The sequence below is a fragment of the Carcharhinus amblyrhynchos genome, chromosome 23 (genome assembly GCF_965287045.1).
Source record: "Carcharhinus amblyrhynchos chromosome 23, sCarAmb.v2.hapA, whole genome shotgun sequence".
Taxonomy (NCBI): domain Eukaryota; kingdom Metazoa; phylum Chordata; class Chondrichthyes; order Carcharhiniformes; family Carcharhinidae; genus Carcharhinus; species Carcharhinus amblyrhynchos.
Genome location: NC_137346.1, coordinates 3,606,625 through 3,623,740, shown reverse-complemented (window position 1 = coordinate 3,623,740; position 17,116 = coordinate 3,606,625). Strand labels below are relative to the sequence as shown.

The window sequence follows — 17,116 nt, the reverse complement described above, 5'->3', positions numbered from 1 at the left end:
CACGTGTGATGATGGTGTCCATGTCGATGATCCGGCATGTCTTGCAGAGGTTGCTGTGACAGGGTTGTGTGGTGTTGTGGTCACTGTTCTCCTGAAGGCTGGGTAGTTTGCTGCGAACAATGGTCTGTTTGAGGTTGTGTGGTTGTCTGAAAGCAAGAAGTGGGGGTGTGGGGATGGCCCTGGCGAGATGTTCGTCTTCATCAATGATATGTTGAAGACTCCGGAGAAGATGTCGTAGCTTCTCCGCTCCGGGGAAGTACTGGACGACGAAGGGAACTCTGTCCACTGTGTCCCGTGTTTGTCTTCTGAGGAGATCGGTGCGGTTTTTCACTGTGGCGCATCGAAACTGCCGATCTATGAGTCGAGCACCATATCCTGTTCTTACGAGGGCATCTTTCAGGGTCTGGAGGTGTCTGTCACGATCCTCCTCATCTGAGCAAATCCTGTGTATACGGAGGGCTTGTCCATAGGGAATGGCTTCTTTAACATGTTTAGGGTGGAAACTGGAGAAGTGGAGCATTGTGAGATTGTCTGTGGGCTTGCGGTACAGTGAGGTGCTGAGGTGACCGTCCTTAATGGAGATGCGTGTGTCCAAGAATGCAACTGATTCTGGGGAATAGTCCATGGTGAGTCTGATGGTGGGGTGGAATTTGTTGATATCATCATATAGTTGTTTCAGTGATTGTTCACCATGAGGCCAGAGGAAGAAAATGTCATCGATGTATCTAGTGTACAGCATCGGTTGAAGATTCTGTGCAGTGAAGAAGTCTTGTTCGAACCTGTGCATGAAGATGTTGGCATATTGAGGCGCAAATTTGGTCCCCATGGCTGTTCCATGTGTCTGGATGAAAAACTGGTTGTTGAAGGTGAAGACATTGTGGTCCAGGATAAAGCGGATGAGTTGTAAAATTGCATCTGGAAACTGGCAGTTGTCAGCATTGAGTACTGATGCAGTCGCAGCAATGCCATCGTCGTGGGGGATGTTGGTGTAGAGCGCTGAGACATCCATTGTGACGAGGAGTGTCCCTGGTTCAACTGCTCCATGTGTGCTGAGTTTCAGTAGGAAGTCCGTAGTGTCGCGACAAAAGCTGGGGGTTCTTTGTACAATGGGTTTCAGGATGCCCTCGACGTAGCCGACAAAAGCTGGGGGTTCTTTGTACAATGGGTTTCAGGATGCCCTCGACGTAGCCGGAGAGGTTCTCACACAGAGTTCCATTGCCCGATACGATGGGACGGCCCGGTGTGTTTGCCTTGTGTATCTTTGGGAGGCAGTAGAGATCTCCAATGCGGGGAGTACGTGGAATGAGAGCACGGAGGGTGCTCTGAAGGTCCGGATCAAAGGTCTTGATCAGATTGTTGAGTTGACGAGCGTGTTCTTTGGTCGGATCTGTGGGTAATTGTCTGTAGTGTTCCTCATTGTTTAGTTGTCGGTACACTTCCTTACAGTAATCCGTTCTGTTCAGTATGACGATGGCCCCTCCTTTGTCTGCTGGTTTAATGACAATGTTGCGGTTTGTCTTGAGAGCGTGGATGGCGTTGCGTTGTGCTTGGGTGATGTTCGGGGCTGTCTTGTGAGTGCGGCTGATGAATCTGGTGTTAACGCACCTCCTGATGGTTTGGGCATACAAGTCCAGTCGAGGGCAGCGGCCTTCCGGAGGAGTCCAATTGGATTCCTTCCTCTTAGGTTGTTGCACTGCGGATCTCTCTGTCGGCTGTTCTGGTTCATCGGCTGTCTCATTGTGTTCGCTGTAGGCCTCTTGGGGTTTGTGGAAAAACTCCCGCAGCCTCATTCGCCTGATGAATTCCTCTGTGTCCGCTGCGAGACTGATGGGGTCCATTTTGGTGGTGGGGCAGAAATTGAGCCCTCGGCTGAGAACTTCAATTTCATCTGGTTGAAGTGTGTAGTCCGACAAGTTGACAATAGACCTCCCTGCGGTAGTGCTGTTTTCTACTGTGGTGCCGGGGGAGGCTTGGTTGTTGCTGGCGGCGATGCCAAGTTTCTCAAGTTTCCTGTTCTTGGTGTGCATGTAGGTGGTGTAGTTTCTTTGTCTCATCTGCTTGGCAGAGTTTCGCAGTTGGTCTGCATCCTGAGTACAAGTTGAGAGAATGTATTCCATTTTAGTTTCCAGGGTGCGGCGTTTGCTGTAAAGCTGGTGTATGAGGTGGTTGAGAAGTGTGAGAGAGGTGCGACGGCAAAGTCTCTCAGCGTAGTCTGTGTTATAGGTTGCCCTGAGTGGGTTTGTGATCTGTAGTCCTTTTGGTATCTTGTCTGCTTTCTTGCATCTCTGTAAAAACTTGATGTCTGTGTCGATATGCGCAATCTTCTTGGAGATCCTCTCCACTTGGATCCGGCAGTTTGTGGTGTCGATAGTAGTCATGATGTGGGTATGCCGGCGTTGGACTGGCGTAAACACAGTAAAAAGTCTGACAACACCAGGTTTTAGTCCAACCTATTTATTTGATAATATTCTCACTAGCTTTCGGGGTTACCCCCTTCGTCAGGTGAATGGAGAGTTCTGGCCTCAGACAGAGCATATAAAGCACAGACAGTTTAGAGATTACTGATTAAAATGCGAATCATTACACCTAACCTGCTGTTCAAGACCTGAAGTGGCTGACAATGTGAGTGGTAGGAGCACTGATCACAGTTTAAAGAGATGTGTATTGTCTCCAGACAGTACAGTAAGTGAGGTTTTGCAAACCCAGGCAAGTCACGGGGGTTACAGATAGTGCGACATGAACCCAAGATCCCTGTTGAGACCGTCCTCATGTGTGCGGAACTTGGCTATCAGTCTCTGCTCAGCGACTCTGCGCTGTCGTGTGTCGTGAAGGCCGCCTTGGAGAATGCTTACCCGAAGGTCAGAGGCTGAATGCCCGTGACCACTGAAGTGTTCGCCAACAGGAAGGGAACAGTCTTGCCTGGTGACTGTCGAGCGATGTTCATTCATCCGTTGTCGTAGCGTCTGCATGGTCTCCCCAATGTACCATGCTTCGGGACATCCTTTCTTGCAACGTATCAGGTAGACAATGTTGGCCGAGTTGCAAGAGTATTTACCATGTACCTGGTGGATGGTATTCTCACGTGTGATGATGGTGTCCATGTCGATGATCCGGCATGTCTTGCAGAGGTTGCTGTGACAGGGTTGTGTGGTGTTGTGGTCACTGTTCTCCTGAAGGCTGGGTAGTTTGCTGCGAACAATGGTCTGTTTGAGGTTGTGTGGTTGTCTGAAAGCAAGAAGTGGGGGTGTGGGGATGGCCCTGGCGAGATGTTCGTCTTCATCAATGATATGTTGAAGACTCCGGAGAAGATGTCGTAGCTTCTCCGCTCCGGGGAAGTACTGGACGACGAAGGGAACTCTGTCCACTGTGTCCCGTGTTTGTCTTCTGAGGAGATCGGTGCGGTTTTTCACTGTGGCGCATCGAAACTGCCGATCTATGAGTCGAGCACCATATCCTGTTCTTACGAGGGCATCTTTCAGGGTCTGGAGGTGTCTGTCACGATCCTCCTCATCTGAGCAAATCCTGTGTATACGGAGGGCTTGTCCATAGGGAATGGCTTCTTTAACATGTTTAGGGTGGAAACTGGAGAAGTGGAGCATTGTGAGATTGTCTGTGGGCTTGCGGTACAGTGAGGTGCTGAGGTGACCGTCCTTAATGGAGATGCGTGTGTCCAAGAATGCAACTGATTCTGGGGAATAGTCCATGGTGAGTCTGATGGTGGGGTGGAATTTGTTGATATCATCATATAGTTGTTTCAGTGATTGTTCACCATGAGGCCAGAGGAAGAAAATGTCATCGATGTATCTAGTGTACAGCATCGGTTGAAGATTCTGTGCAGTGAAGAAGTCTTGTTCGAACCTGTGCATGAAGATGTTGGCATATTGAGGCGCAAATTTGGTCCCCATGGCTGTTCCATGTGTCTGGATGAAAAACTGGTTGTTGAAGGTGAAGACATTGTGGTCCAGGATAAAGCGGATGAGTTGTAAAATTGCATCTGGAAACTGGCAGTTGTCAGCATTGAGTACTGATGCAGTCGCAGCAATGCCATCGTCGTGGGGGATGTTGGTGTAGAGCGCTGAGACATCCATTGTGACGAGGAGTGTCCCTGGTTCAACTGCTCCATGTGTGCTGAGTTTCAGTAGGAAGTCCGTAGTGTCGCGACAAAAGCTGGGGGTTCTTTGTACAATGGGTTTCAGGATGCCCTCGACGTAGCCGGAGAGGTTCTCACACAGAGTTCCATTGCCCGATACGATGGGACGGCCCGGTGTGTTTGCCTTGTGTATCTTTGGGAGGCAGTAGAGATCTCCAATGCGGGGAGTACGTGGAATGAGAGCACGGAGGGTGCTCTGAAGGTCCGGATCAAAGGTCTTGATCAGATTGTTGAGTTGACGAGCGTGTTCTTTGGTCGGATCTGTGGGTAATTGTCTGTAGTGTTCCTCATTGTTTAGTTGTCGGTACACTTCCTTACAGTAATCCGTTCTGTTCAGTATGACGATGGCCCCTCCTTTGTCTGCTGGTTTAATGACAATGTTGCGGTTTGTCTTGAGAGCGTGGATGGCGTTGCGTTGTGCTTGGGTGATGTTCGGGGCTGTCTTGTGAGTGCGGCTGATGAATCTGGTGTTAACGCACCTCCTGATGGTTTGGGCATACAAGTCCAGTCGAGGGCAGCGGCCTTCCGGAGGAGTCCAATTGGATTCCTTCCTCTTAGGTTGTTGCACTGCGGATCTCTCTGTCGGCTGTTCTGGTTCATCGGCTGTCTCATTGTGTTCGCTGTAGGCCTCTTGGGGTTTGTGGAAAAACTCCCGCAGCCTCATTCGCCTGATGAATTCCTCTGTGTCCGCTGCGAGACTGATGGGGTCCATTTTGGTGGTGGGGCAGAAATTGAGCCCTCGGCTGAGAACTTCAATTTCATCTGGTTGAAGTGTGTAGTCCGACAAGTTGACAATAGACCTCCCTGCGGTAGTGCTGTTTTCTACTGTGGTGCCGGGGGAGGCTTGGTTGTTGCTGGCGGCGATGCCAAGTTTCTCAAGTTTCCTGTTCTTGGTGTGCATGTAGGTGGTGTAGTTTCTTTGTCTCATCTGCTTGGCAGAGTTTCGCAGTTGGTCTGCATCCTGAGTACAAGTTGAGAGAATGTATTCCATTTTAGTTTCCAGGGTGCGGCGTTTGCTGTAAAGCTGGTGTATGAGGTGGTTGAGAAGTGTGAGAGAGGTGCGACGGCAAAGTCTCTCAGCGTAGTCTGTGTTATAGGTTGCCCTGAGTGGGTTTGTGATCTGTAGTCCTTTTGGTATCTTGTCTGCTTTCTTGCATCTCTGTAAAAACTTGATGTCTGTGTCGATATGCGCAATCTTCTTGGAGATCCTCTCCACTTGGATCCGGCAGTTTGTGGTGTCGATAGTAGTCATGATGTGGGTATGCCGGCGTTGGACTGGCGTAAACACAGTAAAAAGTCTGACAACACCAGGTTTTAGTCCAACCTATTTATTTGATAATATTCTCACTAGCTTTCGGGGTTACCCCCTTCGTCAGGTGAATGGAGAGTTCTGGCCTCAGACAGAGCATATAAAGCACAGACAGTTTAGAGATTACTGATTAAAATCTTGGGATCTTGGGTTCATGTCGCACTATCTGTAACCCCCGTGACTTGCCTGGGTTTGCAAAACCTCACTTACTGTACTGTCTGGAGACAATACACATCTCTTTAAACTGTGATCAGTGCTCCTACCACTCACATTGTCAGCCACTTCAGGTCTTGAACAGCAGGTTAGGTGTAATGATTCGCATTTTAATCAGTAATCTCTAAACTGTCTGTGCTTTATATGCTCTGTCTGAGGCCAGAACTCTCCATTCACCTGACGAAGGGGGTAACCCCGAAAGCTAGTGAGAATATTATCAAATAAATAGGTTGGACTAAAACCTGGTGTTGTCAGACTTTTTACTGTGTTTACGCCAGTCCAACGCCGGCATACCCACATCACATCTGCACATGCACAACAGCAACTGTAGAGGGAGCTATTGTGCACGTGCAGCCCTCTGATTCTGCATATGCGTAATTTCAACAGCAGGGAAAGAGAACCGTCAGGCTCCTGCTGTTGCAAGCAGCCTCACAAAATCTCTCTCACACAATCGCGGGGGCTCACAGCCGATCACGAGTCCAACACCACATGGACAGGTAGCCCTCCCTGCCAGCCCCTCCGCTGCCCAGACTGATTGCAGTCTCCTCCCCACCCAGTCCAATTGCTTGCAGAGTGGCATCGATGGGTGGGACAAGCAGTAAAACTCCACCCAAAGAATCAGTTAGAGCACAGAAGAAGGCCAATCAGCCTATCAAAATTACCAACAGAGTGAACGCAATGGAGGAACAGAATCTCAAGGGTCTCGTGTTGTGTCTTTGGCTGAAGATCAGCTGATCCAGGCTATTAGCCAGCATTCTGTCAAAGTTTCAGCTGGGCTTTTCATCCCAAAGGAAATTTGTCCTCACAGAAATAATAATAGATGGAGGGAAAGGGAGAATGTGACAGATGCAAGGATAGAAAGAGAAAGAAACAGATTGAGAGAGAAAGCAAGATCGGTGGAACAATGAGAGAGATAAATTAGAGAGAGCTCAGACTTAGATGGAGCTGTGTAAATGCACAGAGACATCATTAATTATTAACAATATATTCAATCTAGTTTCCCATGTGCTGGTTCTGCAGTGAGTAAATGCAGGGCCCAGTGGGTAGTTTTTGCAGAATGTTTAGTGACTGTTTTAATGTTGCATTTACAGGCGAAAAGTATTCACCTACACCCACTGTACGTCATGCTTCCCTGCACCCTGTGTGCTTCGTTCGCTTTCATGCTGCCAGTGGCAACTCCTCCAAACTCCATCGTCTTCTCCTACGGTTACCTGAAGGTAGCTGATATGGTAAGTGTGCAAAAGGTCAAAACAATGCCATTTCTTAGAGTTAGAGAACATTCCAGTGAGCCTGAAAAATTGGGACCCTCCCAGCCAGGGCCAGTGGTCTCATTTTCGCTCCCCAGAATTTCACATTCAGCTTGAGGCTGAGAAGAGACCGGTGTCATAAAGAGCTGATAGAGAAAATTCCAAGCTTGTGAGGGCAGAAACCAAAAGAGGAAACGCTGGAAGATCTCAGCAGCTCTGGCAACATCTGTAAGGGGAGAAAGGTGCTGACATTTCGAGTCCAGATCACCCTTTGTCAAAGTCTGGACTCAAAACGTCAGCTCTTTTCTCTCCTTACAGATGCTGCCAGACCTGCCGAGATTTTCCAGTGTTCCCTCTTTTGGTTTCAGATTCCAGCATCGGCAGTAATTTGCTTTTATCCGGTCTGAGAACAGAGTTAAAATGAACCGGAAGATTAGTGGCAGAGGAAAATTGCTACTGTAATGTTTCTATTCAAGAAATAGAAGCAGGAAATTATAGACCAGTTAACTTAACATCTGTCATAGTGTCACAGACAGAATGTATCTGTTTCTTTTCATTTTGTGTAAGAGGTGAGTGTTTTCTTACCCTCTGAGTGATTGTCCTAATTAAATGATACCAGCAGCAAGCTTATTGTGAGTTTAAAATAAAGAAGCTTAAAGTTTACTCATTAGCGTCACATTAACACTGCAGTGAAGTTACTGTGAAAATCCCCAAGTCACCACACTCCAGCACCTGTCCGGGTACACTGAGGGAGAATTTAGCACGGCCAATTTAGCACTGTCTTTTGGACTGTGGGAAGGAACTGGAGCACCCAAAGGAAATGCATGTGGATATGGGGAGAACGTGTGGACTCTACACAGAGAGTGATCAAAGCTGGGAATTGAACCTGGCACCGTGAGGCAGCTAACCACTGTGAGGTGCTAACCACTATGAGGTGCTAACCACTGTGCCACTGTGTCACCCTGTAGGTAGCCTGAAGTTTGTTTATAATCACTCAGTTACTCCAGATTTTAAAACGCAACACCTCTCTCATATTATCACACACACAAAGGTTAGATGCAGATGAAAGTAAAAAAAAATGGTAATAACTGATAATGATCTCAGCCTCTTTTGCAGCAGGCCTGTAGGCGAGAATAATCTGACCTCACCTGCGGATGGGATTCTCTGGTCTGGCCACTGTGAATGGAGTATTGACTGAGTGCCAAACTCTCCAATCTGCCTGGCAGTGATGGTGGGGCGTCTGAAGTGGAGAATTCTACTTGTAGACTCTTAAATGAATTTGATGCGTTAGTTCAAGGAAAATTGTTATAAAAGAGGATTGCCAATGAGTTACAGGCCTTGGAGTGTAACGTTAGCAAATGTGAGGTTGTCCACTTTGTTAGGAATAATAGTAGGAGGGATTACTATTTAAAGGGCGAAAAGCTGCAGCATGCTACGGTGCAGAGGGACCTGGGGGTCCTTGTGCATGAGTCGCAAAAACCCAGTCTGCAGGTGCAGCAGGTGATCAAGAAGGCAAATGGGATGTTGGCCTTTATAGCGAGGGGGATTGAATATAAAAGCAGGGAGGTCTTGCTACAACCGTACAGGGCACTGGTGAGGCCGCAGCTGGAGTACTGTGTGCAGTTTTGGTCTCCGTATTTGCTAAAGGATATATTGGCCTTGGAGGGAGTGCAGAGGAGGTTCACTAGGCTGATACCAGAGATGAGGGGGTTGGACTATGAAGAGAGACTAAATAGACTGGGTCTGTACTCGTTAGAGTTTAGAAGGATGAGGGGGGATCTTATAGAGACTTACTAGATAATGAAAGGGATGGATAGGGTAGAGGTGGAGAGATTCTTCCCGCTTAGAAAGGATAGCAGGACTAGAGGGCACAGCCTCAAGATAAGGGGGGGACAGTTTAGATAAGAGTTGAGGAGGAACTTCTTCACTCAAAGGGTAGTGAATCTCTGGAATTCTCTGCCCATTGAAGTGGTGGAGGCTACCTCGTTGAATATATTTAAGTCACGGGTAGATAGATTTCTGATAGACAGGGGAATTAAGGGTTATGGGGAGAAAACGGGAAAGTGGAACTGATCCACTTCAGATCAGCCATGATTTTATTGAAGGTGGGGCAGGCTCGAAGGGCTAGATGGCCTACTCCTGCTCCTATTTCTTATGATGTTATAGAATCATAGAATCCCAACAGTGTAGAAGGAGGCCATTCGGCCCATCAAGTCTGCACCAACAACAATCCCACCCAGACCCTATCCCCGTAACCCCACGTACTTATCCTGGTAGTCCCCCCGACACTGAGGGGCAATTTAGCATGGCCAATGCATCTAACCTGCACATCTTTGGATTGTGGGAGGAAACCGGAGGAAACCCACGCAGGCACGAGGAGAACGTGCAAATTCCACACAGACAGTGACCCGAGATCAGAATTGAACCTGGGTCTCTGGCACTGTGAGGCAGTAGTGGTAAACACTGTGCCACTGTGCCGCCCACAAGTTGAAGTTCTTGCAGGTTAGTTCTCAGGCAAACTCAGCAGGTTGGAAGGACTCCTCTTACTTTCGACGTATTGCTGTTTATTACCTTGGTGGTTTGGATGACTTGCAGCTGATTGAATAGTGTTTGGTGGAGATCTTACTAATATTTAAAGTATACAATAACATAGCTGTCTGCGTGTGCCTTGTACAAGTTTAAAGAAAGAGTGATGTGGTGGTTACATGTTCAGTTTTGTTTTAGACTCCTTGAGAGTTTGAGTTAGCCAGTGCTTTTTATGACTGAATGCCCCTTTCAATTTGAAAAGACCCTTTTGAATTAAGTTCAGTGAAGGCATTCATACAACATCATTCTGGAGACATCCTTTTGTTCCTTCTTTTGAGACCACGGAGTATTTCAATCCAGAAAACCCATCAAATAATCCTCAGGCAACCATATTGTTGCAGTTTTTAAAAATATTAAATTTTGACTGAAAGTCATAAGCTGGTTAGCAGACAGGAAGCAAAGAGTTGGCATAAATGGGTCTTTTTCTGACTGGCAGTCAGTGACTAGTGGGGCTCCACAGGGATCTGTGCTAAGACCCCAACTGTTCACATTATATATTAATGATTTGGAAGAGGGAATGGAATGTATTATCTCCAGATTTGCAGATGATATAAAGTTGGGTGGGAGGGTGAGCTGTGAGGAGGATGCAGAGATGCTTCAGTGTTATTTGGACAGGCTGAGTGTGTGGGCATCGGCATGGCAGATGCAGTATAATGTGGATAAATGTGAGCTTATCCACTTTGGTAGCAATAATAGGAAGGCAGATTATTACTTGAATGGGTGTAAATTGAGAGAGGTGGATACTCAACGGAATCCTCGTGCATCAGACGCTCAAAGTAAGCGCGCAGGTACAGCAGACAGTAAAGAAGGCAAATAGCGAGAGGATTTGAGTATAGGGATAGGAATGTTTTGCTGCAATTGCACAGGATGTTGGTGAGGCCACACCTGGAGTATTGTGAACAGTTTTGGTGTCCTTATCTGAGGAAGAATGTCCTTGCTATAGAGGGAGCATAGCCAGGGTTTACCGGGCTGATTCCTTTTAAAACTGAGGCGAGGAGAAATTTCTTCACCCAGAGGAGTTAAAGGGATCAAGGATTTTGCAGGGAAGGAGGGATCAGTATAATGAATTTGATAATCAGCCATGATCAAAATGAATGGCGGAGCAGGTTCGAAGGGCTGAATGGCCTCCTCCTGCTCCTAGTTGCTATGTTTCTGTGAAATGGCTACCTTATAAGTTTATTTTATTTTTTAATGAAATGTGGGCATCACTGGCAAGGGCAGCATTTGTTGTCCATCCCTAATTGCCCTTGAACTGAGTGGTTTGCTCGGTCACTTCAGAGGGCAGTTATGAGTAAACCAGACAGATTTTCAGTGACAATCAATGCTAGTTGTCATGATCACCAGAACTGAGATAAGTTTTATATTCCACATTTACTGAATGAATTTAAATCCCACCAGTTGCCATGGTGAGATTTGAACTATGTTCCCAGAGCATTAGCCTAGGCCTCTGGATTTCTATTGCATCACTGAATAATCTGTGGGGTGGCGGGGGGTGTTGTGCGCACGTGATGGCCTAGTGGTATTATTGTTAGACTATTAATCTAGAAATTTCGCTTATGTTCTGGGGACCTGGGTTCGAATCCCACCATTGCAGGTGTGGAATTTGAATTCAATAAAAATAAGAATATCTAGAATTAAGAATCTACTGATGACCATGAAACTATTTTCGGAAAAACCCATCTGGTTCACTCATGTCTTTAGAGAAGGAAATCTGCCGTCCTAACCTGGTCTGGCCACCCTGTGACTCCAGAGCCTCAACAATGTGGTTGACTCTCAACTGCCCTCTGAAATAGCCTATCAAGTCACTCAGTTCAAGGGTAGGGCAATAAATGCTGACTTTACCAGCAATGCCCAGGCCTCATGAATTTGTTAAAAAAATGTGGCAGACGCAGGTAGAGAGGGTGCTTATATACCTAGATATTCCAATATACCTGTTGTAGCGTAGAAGATGAGAGGTGAAAGGTATTGAAAGGTAAAAGATTCTGAGGTCATGTCAGGCTGGATACTGTGAGGATTTGATTTGATCTGATTTATTTTTGTCCCATGTATTAACAAACAGTAAAAAGTATTGTTTCTTGTGCACTATACAGACAAAGCATATCATTCATTGAGAAGGAAAGGAGAGAGTGCAGAATGTAAAGTTACAGTCATAGCTAGGGTGTAGAGAAAGATCAACTTAATGCAAGGTAGGTCCATTCAAAAGTCTGACAGCAGCAGGGAAGAAGCTGTTCTTGAGTTGGTTGGTACGTGACCTCAGACTTTTGTATCTTTTTCCCGACGGAAGAAGGTGGAAGAGAGAATGTCCAGGGTGCATGGGGTCCTTAATTATGCTGGATGCTTTGCCAAGGCAGCAGGAAGTGTAGACAGAGTCAGTGGATGGGAGTCTGGTTCTTTTCCATTGTAAAGGAAGAAGGAGCCAGGGGACAGAGGTTAAAAATTAGAGGTGAATTTTATCCATTTAGGATGCAGATAAGGAGAATTCTATTCCTCTGAGAGTCATTTGTTTGTGGAATTCTCTTCCCCAGAGACACTGGGACACTGAATATATTGAAGGGCAAATTGGGTGGTTTTTGACACACAAGAGAGTCAAGGGCTTTGGGGGAAAGTAGAGGTGAGACCCAATCATATCAGCCATGATCTTACTGAACGATGGACCAGGCTCAAGGGGCCGAATGGCCTACTCCTGCTCTGATTTCTTGTGTTCTTAAGAATCTTTCCTCATGGCAGAGTTCTGGATATCGATGACAATGGCTAACACGAGGGGACATAGCTTTAAATTAAGGGGTGGTAGTTATAGGATGGATGTCAGAGGTAGGCTCTTTACTCAGAGGGTAGTAAGGGTGTGGAATGCCCTGCCTGCAGCAGTTGTGGACTTGCCAACTTTAAGGGCGTTCAAATGGTCAGTGGTTAGGCATATGGATAACATTGGAATAGTTCAGGTTAGAGGGTCATTAGATTGGTTTCACTGGTCGGCGCAACATCGAGGGCCAAAGGGCCTGTACTGCGCTGTAATGTTCTATGTTCTAAGGCAGCATTTCTTACTCCTTACTGACCTCTCGAGAAAGTAGGACTGAGCTCCCTTTTGGAATTACTGCAGGTTACCTGCTGTGGGCACACCCAGAGTGCTGTCAGAGAGGGAGTTCAAGGATTTGATTCAGCAATGACAAAGGCGGTCTGTGACCTAGGCTGTGCTCTGTCCAAATTACAGCGAGCCACATTCCAGCAGCAGTTTGTAGATGTTAACACACACAGTGCAGTATGGAGTAGGTGCTGCCCTGCTGGAAACACTGTCATTGGCATTGGGATGAGAAGTTAAAACAATGCCCTGTTTATCTGTCCAGATGGATCTAAAATCTCCCATGTCCAATATCTTGCTATCACTGTACTGATGGGGGCGAAGCTTAATTCTTCACTCACCTGAGGAAGAAACAATGCTCCAAAAGCTTGTGCTGCCAAATAAACCTGTTGGACTTTAACCTGGTGTTGTGAGACTTCTTACTGTGCTTACCCCAGTCCAACACCAGCATCTCCACATTGTGTTGATGGGGACAAGGTAGCGGGAGATTTACCCTGTATCTAACCCTGTGCTGTAGCTGTCCTGGGAGTGTTTGATGGGGACAGTGTAGAGGGGGCTTTACTCTGTATCTAACCCCGTGCTGTACCTGTCCTGGGAGTGTTTGATGGGGGACAGTGTAGAGGGAGCTTTACTCTGTATCTAACCCTGTGCTGTAGCTGTCCTGGGAGTGTTTGATGGGGACAGTGTAGAGGGGGCTTTACTCTGTATCTAACCCCGTGCTGTACCTGTCCTGGGAGTGTTTGATGGGGGACAGTGTAGAGGGAGCTTTACTCTGTATCTAACCCTGTGCTGTACCTGACCTAGGAGTGTTTGATGGGGGATAGATTAGAGGGAGCTTTACTCTGTATCTAACCCCGTGCTGTTCCTGTCCTGGGAATGTTAGATGGGGGACAGTGTAGAGAGAGCTTTACTCTGTATCTAACCCTGTGCTGTACCTGTCCTGGGAGTGTTTGATGGGGGACAGTGTAGAGAGAGCTTTACTCTGTATCTAACCCCGTGCTGTACCTGTCCTGGGGGTGTTTGATGGGGGACAGTGTAGAGGGAGCTTTACTCTGTATCTAACCCTGTGCTGTACCTGTCCTGGGAGTGTTTGACGGGGGGCACAGTGTAGAGGGAGCTTTACTCTGTATCTAACCCCGTGCTGTTCCTGTCCTGGGAATGTTAGATGGGGACAGTGTAGAGAGAGCTTTACTCTGTATCTAACCCCGTGCTGTACCTGTCCTGGGAATGTTAGATGGGGACAGTGTAGAGAGAGCTTTACTCTGTATCTAACCCCGTGCTGTACCTATCCTGGGAGTGTTTGATGGGGGACAGTGTAGAGGGAGCTTTACTCTGTATCTAACCCCGTGCTGTACCTGTCCTGGGAGTGTTTGATGGGGACAGTGTAGAGGGAGCTTTACTCTGTATCTAACCCCGTGCTGTACCTGTCCTGGGAGTGTTTGATGGGACAGTGTAGAGGGAGATTTATTATATCTAACCCCGTGTTGCATCTGCATTAGTCTCTGAGACTCTTGCAGTCAGCTGTGATTTTTATCATGATCCTCATGCTCTTTTCCGATGTTCCACAGGCGAAAACTGGAATCGTGGTGAACATTATTGGTGTGCTGGTTATCACACTGGCTGTGAACACTTGGGGTCAGGTAATGTTTGACCTTGGAACCTTTCCTGAATGGGCAAAGTCAAACATTACGGAGATGCAGCCCTGAACTGAAGGAGCGACATGAAAAAGCACATTGAGATGTTGATCAAATCACTGGCACTGCACACAATTGGCAAAAACCCCTTAATTGTATTTTAATTGTTTAAATGGTGCTGCCCAGTTGCTTGATTTGGTGACAGATTTGAATACGATGTGAGATTATTTGAAGTGTACATTCTGGATGTTGTGCTGAGAACGGTCAGAGTGTTTGCTGACTGAGTGATGATGTGTGTGTTTGTAGCCCTCTGATAGTCAAACGAATTCTACAAACCCCTGTTATCCAGAAATCGCCGCAGCAATGTGCATGTGTGTGTGTTTATACTTTTGTATCTTTGAGTGTGGAGTGTGTGTGCGTCTCTGTCTGTGCATGTGTATCTGTGTGTGTGTTTATGTGTATGTGCATGTGTGTGGTAGCTGTATCTGTGTCTCTATGTGTGTCTGGTGTGTAGATGCATCTGTGCTGCTGTCTGTTAGATGCCTGTATGTCTGCCTGTGTGTGTGTCTAAACCTGTATGTCTGAGTGGGTGTGTGTCTGTACCTGGGTGTCTGGGTGTGTGTGTGTGTGTGTGTGTCTATACCTGTATGTCTGAGTGGGTGTGTGTCTGTACCTGGGTGTCTGGGTGTGTGTGTGTGTGTCTACACCTGTATGTCTGAGTGGGTGTGTGTCTGTATCTGTGTATCTGGGTGGGTGTGTCTCTGAGTGTGTGTGTGTCTGGGTGGATGTGTGTCTATACCCGTGTGTCTGGGTGTGTCTGTGCCTGGGTGGGTGTGTCCAGGTGGGTGTGTATCTATACTTGTGTGTCTGGGTTGATGTGTGTGTGTGTGTGTGTGTGTGTGTCTAAGTGGGTGTGTGTCTATACCTGTGTGTGTGTGTGTGTGTGTGTGTGTTTGGATATCATTGCTTCCCTGTGGGTTTATAAGTGTAAAGGTTCCAGAAGATTTGTTATTAGTGATTCCACTCAGACTTCTTCACTTTAAAAGGGAACTGGGCAGAGAATCTGTTCCATTTCACACATTCCATTCTGTTCCAGACTTCATCCTGAGCTTCAGAATGATTTTGGAAAAAGTGGACACTGTGTCAGTGGGTGTGTAAGAGTGTACAAGTGTGTGAGGGTGTGAGTGTATGATGGTGTGTGGGTGTATATGTCAGTGTGTTTGTTGATGTTTATGAGGGTATGTTGATTTGAGGGTATGTGCGTGAGGGTGTCTGTGAGGGTGAGTGTGAGGGAGTGTGCGTGTTGGCGTGTGTGTCTGTCGATGCAAGGGAATGTGTGTGTCAGTGTGTGTGTGTGTCTGCCGATGTAAGGGTTTGTGTGAGGGTGTGTGTGTCAGTGTGTGTGAGGGTATGTGTGTGCTGGTGTGGGTGAGGGTGTGTATATGCCTGTGTGTGAGGGTTTGTGTGTGTCGGTGTGTATGAGGGTCCGTGTGTGTGAATGTGTGAGGGCAAGTGTGTGTGCCTGTGTGTGTGTCTGTGTGAGACAGTGTGTGCGTGGGTGTGTGTGTGTATGATGCTGTGTGTGAGGGTGATTGTGTGGGTGTGTGTTAGGATGTGTGTGTGTGTGAGTGTGGGTATGTGAGTGTGTGTGAGTGGGTGTGTGTGTGGGTGTGTGAGGGTGAGTGTGTGTGTGAGGGTGTGTGCGTGTGTGTGAGGGTGTATGAGGGTGTGTGTGAGAGTGTGTGTGTGTGTATGTATGTGAGGCTGTATGTGTGTGTGTGTGAGTGTGTGCGTGAGGGTGTGTGTGAGTGTGTATATGTGAGGCTGTATGTGTGTGTGTGTATGTGAGTGTGTGTGTGAGTGTGTATGAGAGGGTGTGTGTGTGTATGTGAGTGTGTGTGTGTGTGTGTGTGTGTGAGAGGGTGTGCGTGAGTGTGTGTGTGTGTGTGTGAGAGAGGGTGTGTGTGTGTGTGTGTGTGTGAGTGTGAGTGTGTGTGTGAGAGGGTGTGTATGAGAGGGTGTGTGTGTGTGTGTGAGTTTGTGTGTGTGTGTGAGTGTGAGTGTGTGTGTGAGAGGGTGTGTGTGTGTGTGTGTGTGAGTTTGTGTGTGTGTGTGTGTGTGTGTGTGTGTGAGAGAGGGTGTGTGTCCTCTATCTCCTGCAATGTTGCGAAGGGTTATGTGGAGCTCTCAGATTTGCCTGGTTTGGTCCCTTTTCTCCAGATGGTTCTGGGCCAGATTCCCAATAACCGCTCCGCGATTCTCAGCCCTGCTGAGATTCCCGATTTCTCACCTATTGTAGGGATTACTATTGCAATCTTCAAACTTGCACAGCAAAATATCAGACAGCTCAGGAGGAGGCCATTCGGCCCCCTGTGTCTGCACTGGATTGTGGACAGAGCTATCCAATTAAATCCTATATTTCTGATCTGACCCTTTGAGTCCCATGATATTCCATGTTTCCCACTCCAGGAATCTCCAGGAGACTGGATGGGACTGGGGTTTAACTCACTGAGATTGGGTAGGGTGCCTGAAGACATTCCAACTAAACCAGGAAGAAGTAAGAGACAAAGGTTCCTGGCGGTGGGAACGTCGGGATTGAGGTCCGGGAATGAGGTACTGATTCCTGGATTGAACAGGCCTATCCCAATGTCAGGAACTCAGTGAAGTCAGACTGCTGTAAAATATTTATTGTTTATAAGGGACTGCACTTTTTGTAGAAATGTGAAATAAAGTTCTGAACCTTCTCTCCGTGTTTTTTGTTGCTGATTCCGAAACCCAGCAGCCTCCCCACTCCCCTGTGCAGCAGTCTCGGTGACACAGAGCTCCAGCCAGATCTGAGGGAATGATACAGAGCAGGAGGCCACTCCGCCCCTCGGGGTGTTGCTGCCTCCTTGATAGAGC

The 17,116-nt window shown here is 47.3% G+C and overlaps 1 protein-coding gene across 1 annotated transcript in view; it reads left to right on the top strand.

Moving 5' to 3' along the window:
- The window catches only part of LOC145357220 (solute carrier family 13 member 2-like), a 56,298-nt gene extending 42,011 nt beyond the window's left edge, over nucleotides 1-14,287 (top strand). Inside the window, exons 11-12 of the mRNA XM_080210372.1 lie at nucleotides 6,764-6,901; nucleotides 14,150-14,287. Of these exons, the coding sequence (XP_080066498.1) occupies nucleotides 6,764-6,901; nucleotides 14,150-14,287 (276 nt within the window). The remainder of the gene's footprint in view (nucleotides 1-6,763; nucleotides 6,902-14,149) is intronic.
- Nucleotides 14,288-17,116: the final 2,829 nt, after the last annotated feature.